The 13,719-nt window shown below is 41.8% G+C and overlaps 3 protein-coding genes across 3 annotated transcripts; all 3 read left to right on the forward strand.

The window, feature by feature from the left end:
* The first annotated feature begins 1,649 nt into the window (after positions 1–1,649).
* On the forward strand, positions 1,650–2,446 carry LOC140766566 (brassinosteroid-responsive RING protein 1-like). Its single transcript, XM_073105972.1, has one exon. The coding sequence runs from the start codon at positions 1,715–1,717 to the stop codon at positions 2,285–2,287; it is 573 nt and encodes a 190-aa protein (XP_072962073.1). The 5' UTR covers positions 1,650–1,714; the 3' UTR covers positions 2,288–2,446.
* A 1,119-nt stretch (positions 2,447–3,565) lies between these two features.
* Positions 3,566–6,138, forward strand: LOC140766562 (uncharacterized). The gene is made up of 3 exons (XM_073105968.1): positions 3,566–5,028; positions 5,108–5,774; positions 5,864–6,138. The coding sequence occupies exons 1-3, from the start codon at positions 4,193–4,195 to the stop codon at positions 5,978–5,980; spliced, it is 1,620 nt and encodes a 539-aa protein (XP_072962069.1). The 5' UTR covers positions 3,566–4,192; the 3' UTR covers positions 5,981–6,138.
* A 4,749-nt stretch (positions 6,139–10,887) lies between these two features.
* LOC140766561 (probable receptor-like protein kinase At5g24010) lies at positions 10,888–13,625 on the forward strand. The gene has a single exon (XM_073105967.1). The coding sequence runs from the start codon at positions 11,007–11,009 to the stop codon at positions 13,554–13,556; it is 2,550 nt and encodes an 849-aa protein (XP_072962068.1). The 5' UTR covers positions 10,888–11,006; the 3' UTR covers positions 13,557–13,625.
* The last annotated feature ends 94 nt before the right edge of the window (positions 13,626–13,719 follow it).

Consider the following 13,719-nt stretch of genomic DNA (forward strand, 5'->3'; position numbering starts at 1 on the left):
TTTTAATAATAAATAAAAAAATTAGAACAGAAGTAGTTTGGTCAATCACTCCACACCCAGTTTAGTTGCAAAAGATATTGCCTCATTTATCTCTCTCTCTCACTCAACAACCATAAACCGATGATTCCGAACTGCCCGCTTCGCTCCAAGATTGCTGACGTAGTTCTGGTTTTCTTAACACTGCCCTTTTTTTAATAAAATTTTAATTTAAATATTATTATTTCTAAAATAACTAAAACACTCTTAGTAACTTAATTAAAGATATTTTTATAATTTTTTTAATATAGTTAAGTTAACACAGAAGTTTAATTAACAAATCTACTGAGCTTATTTTATAAATAGTAAAAATATAAGATATAATTCATCCCAAAAAAATATCTATTCACAGTTCCAACCAAAAAAACGAAAATGTTCATTAGGGGCAGGTCTGCAGTCCTTAACCCAAACACATTTAGAGAGAAACATATTGAAATATTATAATGTAAAGATCTAATCCTCTCTTTCTTTATCACGTTAAGGCTTTTAGTTGATGGATTAATTTTTATTATCTCCCAAGATAACGATAAGAGTTGCATTAGGATCCAGCTGTACAGAGTTAGATACATCAACGACGTGGAGATCATGCCATCATCTCCTTAAATATGATTAGTTAAGCGTGCCGTATATTATGGATTTAGATTACCGCAGATAAGAAGGAATCCCTCCTCCCTTTTCCCATACTATTTGTCTTTGAATATCTCTACGACCTGTCCTAATCCACTAACAGTAACAATTTATTAATCAATATTAGGCAATTAATTGACTCAAAGCCAATTCTAATACGCCCTTTCATCTGTCACCCTTGTGAGCTGCACGTGGATAAATAGAAAAACGAGATTTTAATTATTTAATTTTGACAAAGTTTATCTTTTTTTAAATAATTTTGATACGAGGGTAAAAGAACATAACCAACTATATTGCAATATAAGAAACGAGCAATTTGAGGGGAAATATAAGACAGTAAATTTTTTAATTGAATCCTTGTGAATTTATATAGGTTTTTAAATTGATTAGGCAGTGGTGTTGGATTATACTGACGGTGTTCAGTTTTGGTAGGCAGAGTTCCAAGCTAGGGCAGGCCACTGTCTACTTGAGCAGTGAATGAGACAAAGAATCTCGTAGCTGTTCCTTTCGCACTCCATGACAGATCTATCCTTGGATACATACCGGCAAAAAAAAACTTAATAAAATATTAAATTTGCCGTGGCTATATGTACAGTGCAGCTCTCCAATTTTAAGTATTTTACAAAACACACCTCATTTTTATGAATCTTTTTATAAAAAAAATGCTTAAATTTAGGTTGTTAAATGCAAATATGGGACAGAAGAATAAAAGTCTGGGGCCCACATGTTGACGTGCTGAAAGGGAAAAGAGCTATCAAATTGGTGCGTAAGTTCGTGGGAAGGTGCAGCTTCCAGTAACCATCCTTTTTCTTTATCAGTTTATCACAAGCAAACACCAAGATTGCCACTAAACTAATCCTGCCCCAACCTTCCACTTCTTCTTAATCTTAGCCCGAGCCCATCACATTCACATGAGATTTCCGCGTTATTCCCGTCCTTGACCATGGTCAATACCAACCCCTCCTCCTCTATAAATACCACCCATCTCGATCTTGCCCAAATGGACAAGATTAGGAATTCCTCGAGGACTTAATTGCTTAATTTCTTAGAGATGGGCTTCCCCGTAGGTTACTCCGAGATGCAACTCCCACGGCTCCTCCTCCACCTGGTCCTCTTCCTCGGCTCCCTACGCCGCTTTCTTTCCTGGGTCTTCCAAGCCGTCGGCCTCGGCGACCTCCTCGACTCCGACGGGCCGGACCCACCGCCACAGCATATGGGCAGCTTCCGCTTCCGGCCGCCGGAGCACAGGCGCGCCGTGGTCGACGAGGCGCTCCCGGTCGTCCGCTACGAGGAGCTCGCGGCCGAGGGCGAGGTCGGCGAGAGCTGCGCTGTCTGCCTCTACGACTTCGAGGGCGGCGAGGAGGTGAGGCGCCTCGCCAACTGCCGCCACGTGTTCCACCGGGGCTGCCTCGACCGCTGGATGGGGCACGAGCAGCGGACGTGTCCTCTCTGCCGCGCGCCTCTCATGCCGGCGGAGGCGGCGGAGCCGCCGACTGGCGAGCGGAGCTTCGTGGTGGAGCCTTTGGATTACGACTACTTCGATTACCATTTCCCCTCTTCTCCTTCCTCGCCTTTGTCGAGTCCCACTTTGTTTCTGCCTCACCAGCTAATCCCCTCCTCTTAATTGAGTCTTAGATTTGGGCAATTGTACATAGAAAGAGACCAATTCTTGTTACTTGGGTCGTGATTAGGAAATCTAATCTTTGTAGATAATTCCAGCTTTCGTTTGTTGATTGAATTATACTCTTGACCTTTGAGCAATGAAGAGCTTCTTCTGTTACTACTTCTTCCCCTCATATCGACATATAGTTCCCAGTCTTCCAGCTTTCGGTTGCAATCTAGTAAAGAACGGATCTAAAATAGTCCTATGATATGAGTGATATCCCAGCGTCGGCTTCTCGGAAAAGGCACCCAACTCCTCCGCTCGTTCGGTAGCCACTACAATTAATTACATGGAAGCCAGGCTACAGCACAAGACCTCGCATCCAACCGGAACTTGACACGTTGGTCTGAGGAAGTTGACTCGATCCCTCCATTATTGGTCGAGTAAATCTTAATTAATGGTACAATTTAAGCACGGAGTTGGGTGTCGGTGTTATAAAAATAATTTACTCCACAAAATTTCACTGGGAGTCGACTCTGTAACCTCTTGTATCACAGGTGGTGTCCTTCCAACTTGCCACGAGTTGGTGGTTGTGTCGGTGTTCTACGGTCAAAGCTGTAAAAGTACAACGGGCTGGGCCTCTCGAGTCTAGATCATCTCAGACTTTCTTCTATCACTTTTAAGCCCAGCCCAACTTGTAAAATAGATTGGATCGCCCGACAACAAGTGCATTACCTGAAGACTTTTGGTTTGGTAGGCCTTTTCTTGTCCATAAGAATCCATTTCTTTTAATTTAATCTAAGACTAAAGAAGGTAAGCTGTCACCTCCTCAGCAATAAAGTTATATTTACATAATGCTTTGCATGTGGACTATTGGTCTAGGTGTAATGGAAACTTGGGGTATGAACGAAACAAGTATAATGCCGCAAAATCTTCGTATGGTCAGATGTCCCCCCCTTTTTCAATGCCCAAATTGTCAAATTTGTATAGACGGTAGGTATCTGGCACCAATTTACTTATCACAATAGCAGATGTCATAGTTTATAACAAAACATTGGGCATTTGTTTATTATAAGCAAACTAGGTCAGCATTCCCAACTATAGTTTCCACCTTGACAAATGTTGAAAAAGTTTCAGCGAAAGATATTAGACAAGCAGAGCTCGCTTTCTTATCTATAGTATCATGAGCGTCACTGACGTTCCACATGCTGGCGATGAGGTTAGTTTTATTTCCTAGTAATCTACTTTAACTTTTTTAAGACAAAAGGATTGAAAGTTCAGGAAAGCTAATCATCACTAGCTCACATCCTCACTTTTAATGAAACCTATAAAAAACTTTACTAGTAAAATTAAATGGCTGCATCGATATTCCGAATTGTTACACCCAACCTCGATCACCAATGGCATGTCGGAGTGCATTAACTACTCACAAGAGAACCCGAATCGCGACAGCTGACGGCCATAAATGAACAATGAAAACCTACTTTGGTGGACAACCTCTAACGCGGACAGATGCCACGCCCTCCTTGAACCACGGCATCCTCAGAGGACTGAAATGCAAAACAGAAACTATTTCCTTCCAAATGTGTAATTGTAATAACTTATTAGCGGCTGGGAAAAGTAAAAAATAATTAAAAAGGAGGGAGAGAGAGGAAGCGGAGCCATACGGAGAGGATGCTCCACCTGACACAAAGCCACGCCATCCCCCTGTTTTGCTTCTCCTTCCGTCTCATCAACTTTCCCTTCTTCTTCCTCCTCCCCCCCATCGCCACTCTACCAATCTTTTGGTTTTATATAAATCGGATTAGTTAACTCGCTTGATCCGAATTAGAGAGCTAGTGGTATCGTCTCTCGGCTCTCGTCTCTCGTCTCTCGGCTCTCGTCTCTCGTCTCCCCACCTGCATTGCTTCGGAGGAGGAGATAGAGATGAAAGGAGATCAAAACCTTAAACAGACCAACGAAAACTATCCCATTGCTCACAATACCAACAATATGAGCAACATGAGGAACATGAGGACCCCATTCGTATGGGGTCTCTACAAACCTAAGCCTCCGTCTCCTTCCCCTCCCCTCCTCTCCTTCTCCCGCCTATTAATCTACGTCGTCTTCCCCATTACCGTCCTCTACCTCTTCTATAATCTCAACCTCCTCCTCTCCTCCTCCTTTATCCCTCCTTGCCCCAACACCACCACCACCGCCGTCTCTTCCATCTCCTCCTCCTCTAACCTCTCGCTCTTCCCTTCACAAGCGAAGACCAACCCCGCCGCCACCGGCCTCCACCACATCGTCTTCGGCATCGCCGCCTCCGCCTCGCTATGGGAGAAGCGCAAGGAGTACATCAAGCTCTGGTTCAACCCCGGTCAAATGCGCGGCTTCGTTTGGCTCGACAAGCCGGTCAAAGAATTCAACGGCACGACAACTTTTAGTAAAGGTCTCCCCGTGCTCAAGATCTCCGGCGACACCTCGAAGTTCCCGTACACTCACCGGCAGGGCCACCGCTCCGCGATCCGCATCTCCCGCATTGTCTCAGAGACCTTCCGCCTCGGCCTTCCCAATGTGCGGTGGTTCGTCATGGGCGACGACGACACCGTCTTCGTCCCGGACAACTTGGTTCGCGTCCTCTCCCAGTTCGACTACCGCTTGCCCTACTACATTGGGTCACTTTCCGAAAGTCACCTCCAAAACATCTACTTCTCCTATGGCATGGCCTACGGCGGCGGCGGGTTCGCCATAAGCCGCCCACTCGCCGCAGCTCTAGCCAAGTAAGGAAACTATATACGTTTATTAATATTCGTCGAAATCAATGTATGAAACTTAGAATTTCGTTGGTTTTAATAATAGGATTCAGGATGGGTGTCTCCATCGTTACCCGGCGCTTTATGGAAGTGATGACCGGATCCAGGCGTGCATGGCGGAGCTCGGCGTGCCGCTAACGAGGCACCCGGGATTCCACCAGTACGACGTCTACGGCGATCTCCTCGGCCTCCTCGCCGCGCACCCCGTCGCGCCGCTCGTCTCTCTCCACCACCTCGACGTCGTGCAGCCGGTGTTCCCGTCGGTGCCCTCCCGCGCGGCCGCCCTCCGACGGCTCTTCGACGGCCCCGTCCGGCTCGACTCCGCCGCCGTCGTCCAGCAGTCCATATGCTACGACCGGGAGCGGAGGTGGACGGTATCGGTGTCGTGGGGGTTCGCCGTCATGGTGGTGCGCGGCGTCATGTCGCCGCGGGAGATGGAGATGCCGGCGAGGACGTTCTTGAACTGGTACCGGCGCGCCGACTACACGGCGTACGCGTTCAACACCCGCCCCGTGGCGCGGAACCCCTGCCAGAGGCCCCACGTGTACTACCTCGCAACGGCACGACGCGACGCCCGGAGGAGGACCACCGTGACGGAGTACGAGAGGCACCGTGAGAAGCACCCGGTCTGCCGGTGGAAGGTGGCCGACCCAGCCGACTTGCTCGACCGGGTCGTGGTCCTCAAGAAGCCCGACCCGGGATTATGGGACAGAGTACGTCGTTTTCAATGATTAACATTGTAGAATTATAATTTGCATACGTTCTAAGGTTTTGTTTATGTAAATATTTTCTTTCGGTGCAGTCTCCGAGGAGGAATTGCTGCAGAGTGTTGTCGTCGCCCAAGGAAGCGAAGAGGGGAGATCGAACGATGACCGTTGATGTGGGGGTGTGCAGGGAAGCGGAGTTTAGTCAGATATAGGTGTCGTTATCCTTCCACTTCTCTCATTAAATCCTCTTTTCTATAATCTACTGTAATGGGCCTACACTGTATAAATTTGGTCCTTTTAGGTTCTTACAAACATATAACATTTTTGGAACACCTCATTTGAAAAAAAAAACAACTATTTACTTCTTTCTTTTTATCTCTATATCCGAATGGGCTGTATCACAGTATCAGTAGCCTATAGACGCGTCCTCCAACTAGCAACTAGTTCTAGGACAGGGCTTATTTCAACAAAGGTCGTCGGTTCGCCGTGATTCGTGCATACCCGTACATTAATCAAGGGAAATGAGAACGACTCGGGACCGTTGGATCATCCCCCAAGGCCTACGTGCCGTGCTTCGGGTCGTGGGTCCCATCGGAAGGCGCGGAGGTGACCGGTGGGACAGAGTACCAAGCGGAGCGTAGGGTGGCGATTCGGTAATTAATTGAACCGGAGGATACTATTTTGTCAGTTAAAAGCATTTCCAACTAGCTCCAAAATTTCAAATTTGGAGCTCCAACCGGAGCCATGAATAGTGGGGCTCCAAATTTGGAGCCCTATCATGAAAATAGAGTGGGACTCTATTTGTCACATCAATTTTTTAAAAATGCCAAAATCGCCAAATAAATATTATATTCAATAATTTTTATTTTATTTATATCCTTTGTTAAATAATTTAGTTAGTTAAGCTAAGTATATAATTAGTTTTACTAATTAATTTTTAACAAAAATAATAACATTGGAAAGGTCTCATCGAGATCTTTAAAATGAGTCTAATATTAAATTACTTTTGAGTTAATTTTTTTATTATTTATAAAAATGAGTCTAATATTAAATTATTTTTGAGTTAATTTAAATTTAATTTTTTTATTATTTATAAAAATGAGTCTAATAAATTATGTATCCTGAAATATAATTATTCAAAATTATCCCCAATATAAATATTAAAAATTAAAATACATTAGATATGAAATACATCAAACATGAAATACATTAAAAATGAAATACATCAAATAAAAATTATATTAAAATTTATATTCCTTCATTCTCGTGCCTCTTCCAGTTTAATTAGTGCATTTCGAATGCTTATTTCGATATTTATTTCGTGTAATATAATTTCGATATGTTCAATTAAAAAATTAGTAATTTAAAATTAGTTCTAAAACTATTGAATATTAATCTTATTTTAAAGATCTCGATGAGAGTTTTCTAACCATATATTTTTTAATAAAAAATAATAACGCTAAAATGATCTATTAAGCAATTTAAAATAGCTAATATAATAATATATATTATATTATTATTATAATATATATAGAGCCTGGAGTGCACCGGGCTCTTGCTCCATTTTTGAATAGCCATCCTGACAGTTGATCATGTCCGTTGATTTGTGTCCCAGTTTATCACGCTCTCTGCTTCGAGATTCGAGATGCCAAACTTCGTGCATTTTATATGTTACCCTTAAGAAAATCTCTTATTTGTTTATATATTTCTCTAAAGATTGCAAATATTACTCTTAAAACCTATATTGTTTGCATAGATATCTCTACCGCGATCGTTTGATAACAAGTTGTTAATTAATGAAACATTTAGTCTAAAAAATGTTTCTTTTATCTTTCTTAGATTGTCTGGTATAGTTAGCAATATTAATAAGGATAAGTCAGTCATTAAAATCATAATTATTTGGGAGAGTAACCAATTTGTATTATCTATAGTTAAATTAAGAATTTTGACGAATCACTGTAGTGGCATCTATAAAAAAAAATGGTTTTGATTGGCACATATTCAAATACATATTCTATAGAGCTATGTAAGTTAATAAGAGATTTATTTGGAGGTATACATGTAAAAAAACTATGTGGCCGTTTCGATGCTGGATAATAAAAATTAGGATAAGGATAAATTAAACATTTCTCACGGGAATGTGTTATCTATATATTATAAAAATAATTATATAATTGATTGAATAAAAATAATTAATAAGAAATAATGTTTAGTCGTGATAGTTGACACAACGGATAAATACTATTTCCTTGAGTTAAATTAATAGAAATTTATTTATTTATTTTTTTAAAAGAGAATTTAATCTCGAGAACAAAATAGTCAAAGTAAATTTAGATATAAAGATATACATAAAAAAAATTTAAAATAAAGAAAAACTATGGACAACAATAAATTAGTTAGGCATGATATATAGTATAATGATAGACCACATGAGACTTTATGTTACCACATTTTCTTATTGTACGTGCATTGCCGTTCAACGGGTCTTTTATAAGACAAACTACAAGTAGCACCTCTGTGTCACTGTGTGATTCTCTATTTAACAAAGTATATCTATTTAGGTCTCTTAGTGTGCCCACCACAAACATTTGTTCACCATCTGAAAGTCTAGACTTCCATATTTTTATAGACATCTAAAATCTATATTATTCTCCTAATTATATTAGGTTACAATCCTAATCCCAATAAAATTTCTCATAATATAACTAAAAGAATTATAATCATCCTCTACTCTCGCAATAATTAAGATCCAAGATATGGATGCACTAGTATTATTACTAGTCAAATTATAGCTCCTTATGAAGAGACATAGTCCAACAATCTTCTTCTATAGTTCAAACTTTCGTTATCCTTCACTAGCAAATCTTTATACGTTTTTTATCGTCACCACACAATCTTGATGTGGACTAGTCTTAAGAGTTTTATCTTTTTGTGCCTCAGTTACTTTTCATGAAAAACCGCTGATTTACTCATGTGTGCATCAAATTCATCCATCATTGTCCTAACACAAGACTCTTGCTCCACCAAGTATAACTAAGCTCGAGCACCGATTCTACCTGTTCTAACTAAATTGCTCCCTACCATGACATCTCTGGAAATGTCGTCATATGCATCAAAACCACTAAATTGTTTGTACCACACTACTTCAAAACGTACTCTACAATCGTTGAAAACTTGCTATAAAATCACTTATTGAAATTTCCTGTATCCATAGAATTAATATCACTTATTATGCATAACCTAACAATAACCGTCAAAAAAGTTCTCACATTATATGTGTGATTTGATATCGCTAAAAACTATAAGAGAAGAAATTAATCACACTAAATTCAAATATAAAGATATATGAGAAAAACTCTCTTATTAATAAAAAAATAATGTATCAAATATGGAAGATATATAGTAAAATGACTCTAACGCATCACCGATAAAATAACCCAAGAAATACACTCATTTGTACATAATCAACTACTATAAACTAATAATTATTTATGTATCGGGTGCTTCTACGCTCATCTTGCACGACTCATGTATTCCTCACACTCTGTATCTCCATGCGACTCTCAATGTACTACTACATATTCATCCTAGACTCTTAGTATGCCTACCACGTGTCTTTGTTTGGCATTTAAAACTCTATAATTTTATACAGACATTTAAAATCTATGCCATTCACTTAGTATAATTAAGATACACTACTAATTCTATTATAAAATATCTCATATTAATCTCATAATTTAACTAAAAATACTTTCTATCATCTCATACTCTATCAAGGATATATAAGACATAGATTAACTAATATTATTAGTCATACTAGAAGTCCACCTTAGAAGACATAATCCAATAGATAGAATTATATTTCCTTTTAATATAATTTCTTCGTTTTGTTTTCATTGAGCAATGACAGCTATATTCGTAAAGCGCTATAGAGACTAGACAGAGTCCACAAATAAAGGAGGGGCTTATTTATGTATACTTTAATTCACCGACGACGGCGAGGTGATTTTCCCGAATCAATCTGAAACACTCACAAGCTAAACAAGAAAGGGATCAGCCCAAGACTCAAGACCGGAGAGTCAAGCGATGGATAGTCTACGCTTACTCTTTCTTTACAATTTCTGGACATCATCTCACCAGGGGTAGCAATTGGTCCACATCACCTTCATCAAGATATTTCCGCGTTGGCTACTTGCAGCACCTGTCCAAGAGTTGGAGATTCTCCGAAGACCATAGTATACGCTTTGTTTATGGCCGTTTTGGTGTATCTAACTAAACTTTGTACTTAGGATGTGATTCCTAAGTCTGCTTGAGTTTAATTGTATCCTTCTTTGCGTAATCTGTAGCTAGTGACGCATTTCTTTTTAAGAGAAATTATAATTTGTTCTTTGTCACTTCAGTTGAAAAACGAATGGTTACATAGCTTGGCAGATCGGAGCGGTAACTACGTTTGTCACATTAATTGACTGGAAGATAAAGCTATCTTTGAAGAATGGTTGCGTCTTCTGTATGATATTTCCAGTGCTTGTATGATTGACGTGTAATTAGCTGATTTTTTATTATTATTTTATTTAAATAGAATCAAGATTTGCTCCGGAAACAAGGCGTACGAGTTGCGCCGCTAAATTTGACGATATAACAAAATTATATAAAATAATGGTAGTTGGTTACATTTTTGTAAATTAACTCCTATAATTTTCATTATTTTTATAATTAATTCTTATATTTAATTTTTATCTCAATCTGCCCATCGCCAGAATTTTTAACCAAATTACTTTATTTTAAATTTTATTTATCAAAATAGATACAAAATAGTTTATTTTATTATAGCAATACTAAAATGCTTAACTGTTAAATGTTGTAGTAAAACACCTAATGTTAACTATTTTTCTAAGTAAAACTTTTCTAGACTAAGGAATATGAAGTATTATATAAATAGTTTCAATAAAAACACTAATAAAATTAGCATTTTATTAAAAAAATAATGATCGTAATAATTAAAATAGACTTATTTTGATATTTAAATTTTAGTATTATCTACTTTAGTAAATAAATTAAAAAAAATAGATATATTTCTGTCAACAACTACCTTTTAAATCTGCGCTATATCTTTCCATTATACTGCATCCCTGAAGCAAGCCCCACTACCGGCGTCCACACCACTTTATACCTCCATTCCATTTTCCACCGTCACTTGTCCCCCCCTCTCCCTCCGTTCCTGAAACTGATTTCTCGTCCATGACAATGGAGCCACTTGTTCGCGTAGCACTTCTCCTCCTCTATCTCTTCCCCTTCTCCACTTCTTTCTCTCCCAACACGACCATCTTTCTCTCTTGCGGTTCCACTTCTTCCTCGTACTTCGCACACGATACTCGTATATTCCACCCCGACTCCCCTTACCTCGACGGCTCCAATTCCCGCTCCCTCTCCAACCCCATACCCTCTTCCTCACCCTCTCTCTACTCCACCGCACGCCTCTCCACTTCGTCCTTAAACTACCGATTCCCCGTCTCCTCCCCCGCCTCCTACGTCCTCCGCTTCCACTTCCTCCCCTTCTCCTCTTCCCTCTCCTCCGCTCGCTTCAACGTCTCCGCCTCGAACCGCTTCGTCCTCCTCTCCGACTTCTCTGCCACCAACACCACTTCCCCCGTCGTCAAAGAATTCTTCCTCTGGGCCGACTCCTCTTCGCTCGAAGTCAAATTCTCCCCTTCCTCTCCCAGCTCCTCCGCCTTCGTCAACGCCATCGAGCTCTTCACTGCCCCCACCGAGCTCCTCAGCCACCTGAATCCCCAGATGGTAAATTTATCCGAGTCCTTCAGCCAATTAGCCCACCAAGCCCTCGAGACGATGTACCGGCTCAACGTCGGCGGGAAAGAGATCACCACAGCAAACGACACTCTGTGGCGAACTTGGTCTGTCGATAGCGGATACCTCTACTCAAATGCCACGTCTATGGAGAGTTCCACGACCCAACAAATCAAACACGACGTCGTGACTCAGGAGATAGCCCCAGATCTCGTCTACGACACCGCCCGGACCATGAACATCGACGCGCTCGCTTTGAAGTCCAATCCATTAATCAACTTCAACGTAACGTGGACTTTTCCGGTCACTCCGGGCTACAAGTACCTAATTCGTATGCATTTTTGCGACTTCATATCCCCGACGTTCACCTCGGTCGTCAACCAAGAGCTCAAGTTCAACGTCTACATCCAGGACTTCATGGCATACCAAGATCTCAGCCCGCAAACTTTCACGTCCCAGCTTGCAGAGGCCTTCTACGTGGACTTCATCATCGACGCCCAGACTTATAATCGCATCAATGTTAGCATTAGCCGATCGCTCCAGAGCAATACTGTCAAGAATGCAATACTAAATGGATTAGAGATCATGAAGGTAAACAACTCCGTTGGAAGCCTCAATGGAACCATTAATACCGTTTCAGGACAAGGAGATGACCGCAAGAAGCATGTCTCCTTTGCTGTTGTGATCGGCTCTGTTCTTGGTGGCCTCCTCGTCGTCGGCATAATTCTTGGTGTCCTCATAGTCTTCTGCAGGAGAAGGGCAGCAAAGACTGCGCCTAAAGCAAATGAGACTCCCATGTCATGGTCTCCTTACAGGGACCGAGGCTTCAACTCTGTAAACCCCTCCAGAACCACCAACGGGTCTGCACCGACCGCCTCGCCGCGGCTAAATTTGGGGCTCCTCATATCCTTCGACCGGATCAGTTCCGCAACGGGCGGCTTCGACGAGTACAACGTCATCGGCGTCGGCGGGTTCGGGAAAGTCTACAAGGGCGTCCTCACCGACGGCACCAAGATCGCGGTCAAACGCGGCATGCCGGGATCGAAGCAGGGCTTCCCGGAGTTCCAGACCGAGATCGAGGTCTTGTCGGGAATTCGCCACCGGCATCTCGTCTCGCTGATCGGGTACTGCGACGAGAAGTCGGAGATGATACTCGTATACGAGTACATGGAGAAAGGGCCGTTAAGAGAGCACTTGTATGGCTCCGAATTGCCATCTTTATCATGGAAGCAGAGGCTTGAGATATGCATAGATGCAGCGAGAGGACTCCACTATTTGCACACTGGCTATTCTCACAATATAATCCATCGCGACGTGAAATCTACCAACATTTTGCTAGACGAAGGCTTCGTTGCAAAGGTCTCGGATTTCGGACTCTCGAGAGAAGGACCTTCCTACGAACAGACCCATGTGAGCACTGCGGTTAAGGGCAGCTTTGGCTATCTAGATCCTGAATACTTCAAGACCCAACAGCTTACAGATAAATCCGATGTCTACTCCTTCGGTGTCGTGCTCTTAGAGGTCCTGTGTGCTAGGCCTGCCATTGACAACACTCTTCCAAGAGAGCAAATCAACCTGGCAGAGTGGGCTTTGGATTGGCAAGCAAGAGGGCAGCTTGGGAAAGTGATCGATCCGAAGCTCGCGGGGAAGATCAACGAGAATTCTCTGAGGAAGTTCGGCGAAACCGCGGAGAAGTGCCTCGCAGATTATGGCGTTGACAGGCCTGCCATTGGAGACGTGTTGTGGAACTTGGAGTACGCATTGCAGCTCCAGGAGACTGAGGTGAGAAGGGAGCCTTACGAGGACAGTGGGAATGTGGACTCGAATGTTTTGGGCTTTTCGGTTGGAGTAATGAGGAGGATTCCTCCTACAAGTGTGGGTTTACCTGAAGGAGGAGGAAGAGGAGTTGAGATGAGCGTGGTGAGTGATTTGGATATGAGCAGTAATGTCTTCTCCCAGTTGATAACGGATGAAGGAAGATGAGCTCATGATTTTGAATTGTGTTTACTATTATCGTTGCAACTTGCAATAAGATGTGCGTCTGTGTAGAAATAGTAGTTGATTACTATGCCGTGGTTAATGCAAGAAAATGATTTGGTTTGAAAGGCAGAGTTAAATACGGAAGAAAAAAAAAATGAGAGATTCA

This window comes from Typha angustifolia, chromosome 9, assembly GCF_048772165.1.
Source record: "Typha angustifolia cultivar Huaian chromosome 9, ASM4877216v1, whole genome shotgun sequence".
NCBI lineage: Eukaryota > Viridiplantae > Streptophyta > Magnoliopsida > Poales > Typhaceae > Typha > Typha angustifolia.

Coding starts and splice junctions, on each gene's coding strand:
- LOC140766566 (XM_073105972.1), top strand. CDS start 1,715: ATGGGCTTCCCCGTAGGTTACTCCGAGATGCAACTCCCACGGCTCCTC.
- LOC140766562 (XM_073105968.1), top strand. CDS start 4,193: ATGAAAGGAGATCAAAACCTTAAACAGACCAACGAAAACTATCCCATT. Junction 5,029..5,107: donor CTCGCCGCAGCTCTAGCCAA/GTAAGGAAACTA, acceptor TTTTAATAATAG/GATTCAGGATGGGTGTCTCC. Junction 5,775..5,863: donor ACCCGGGATTATGGGACAGA/GTACGTCGTTTT, acceptor CTTTCGGTGCAG/TCTCCGAGGAGGAATTGCTG.
- LOC140766561 (XM_073105967.1), top strand. CDS start 11,007: ATGACAATGGAGCCACTTGTTCGCGTAGCACTTCTCCTCCTCTATCTC.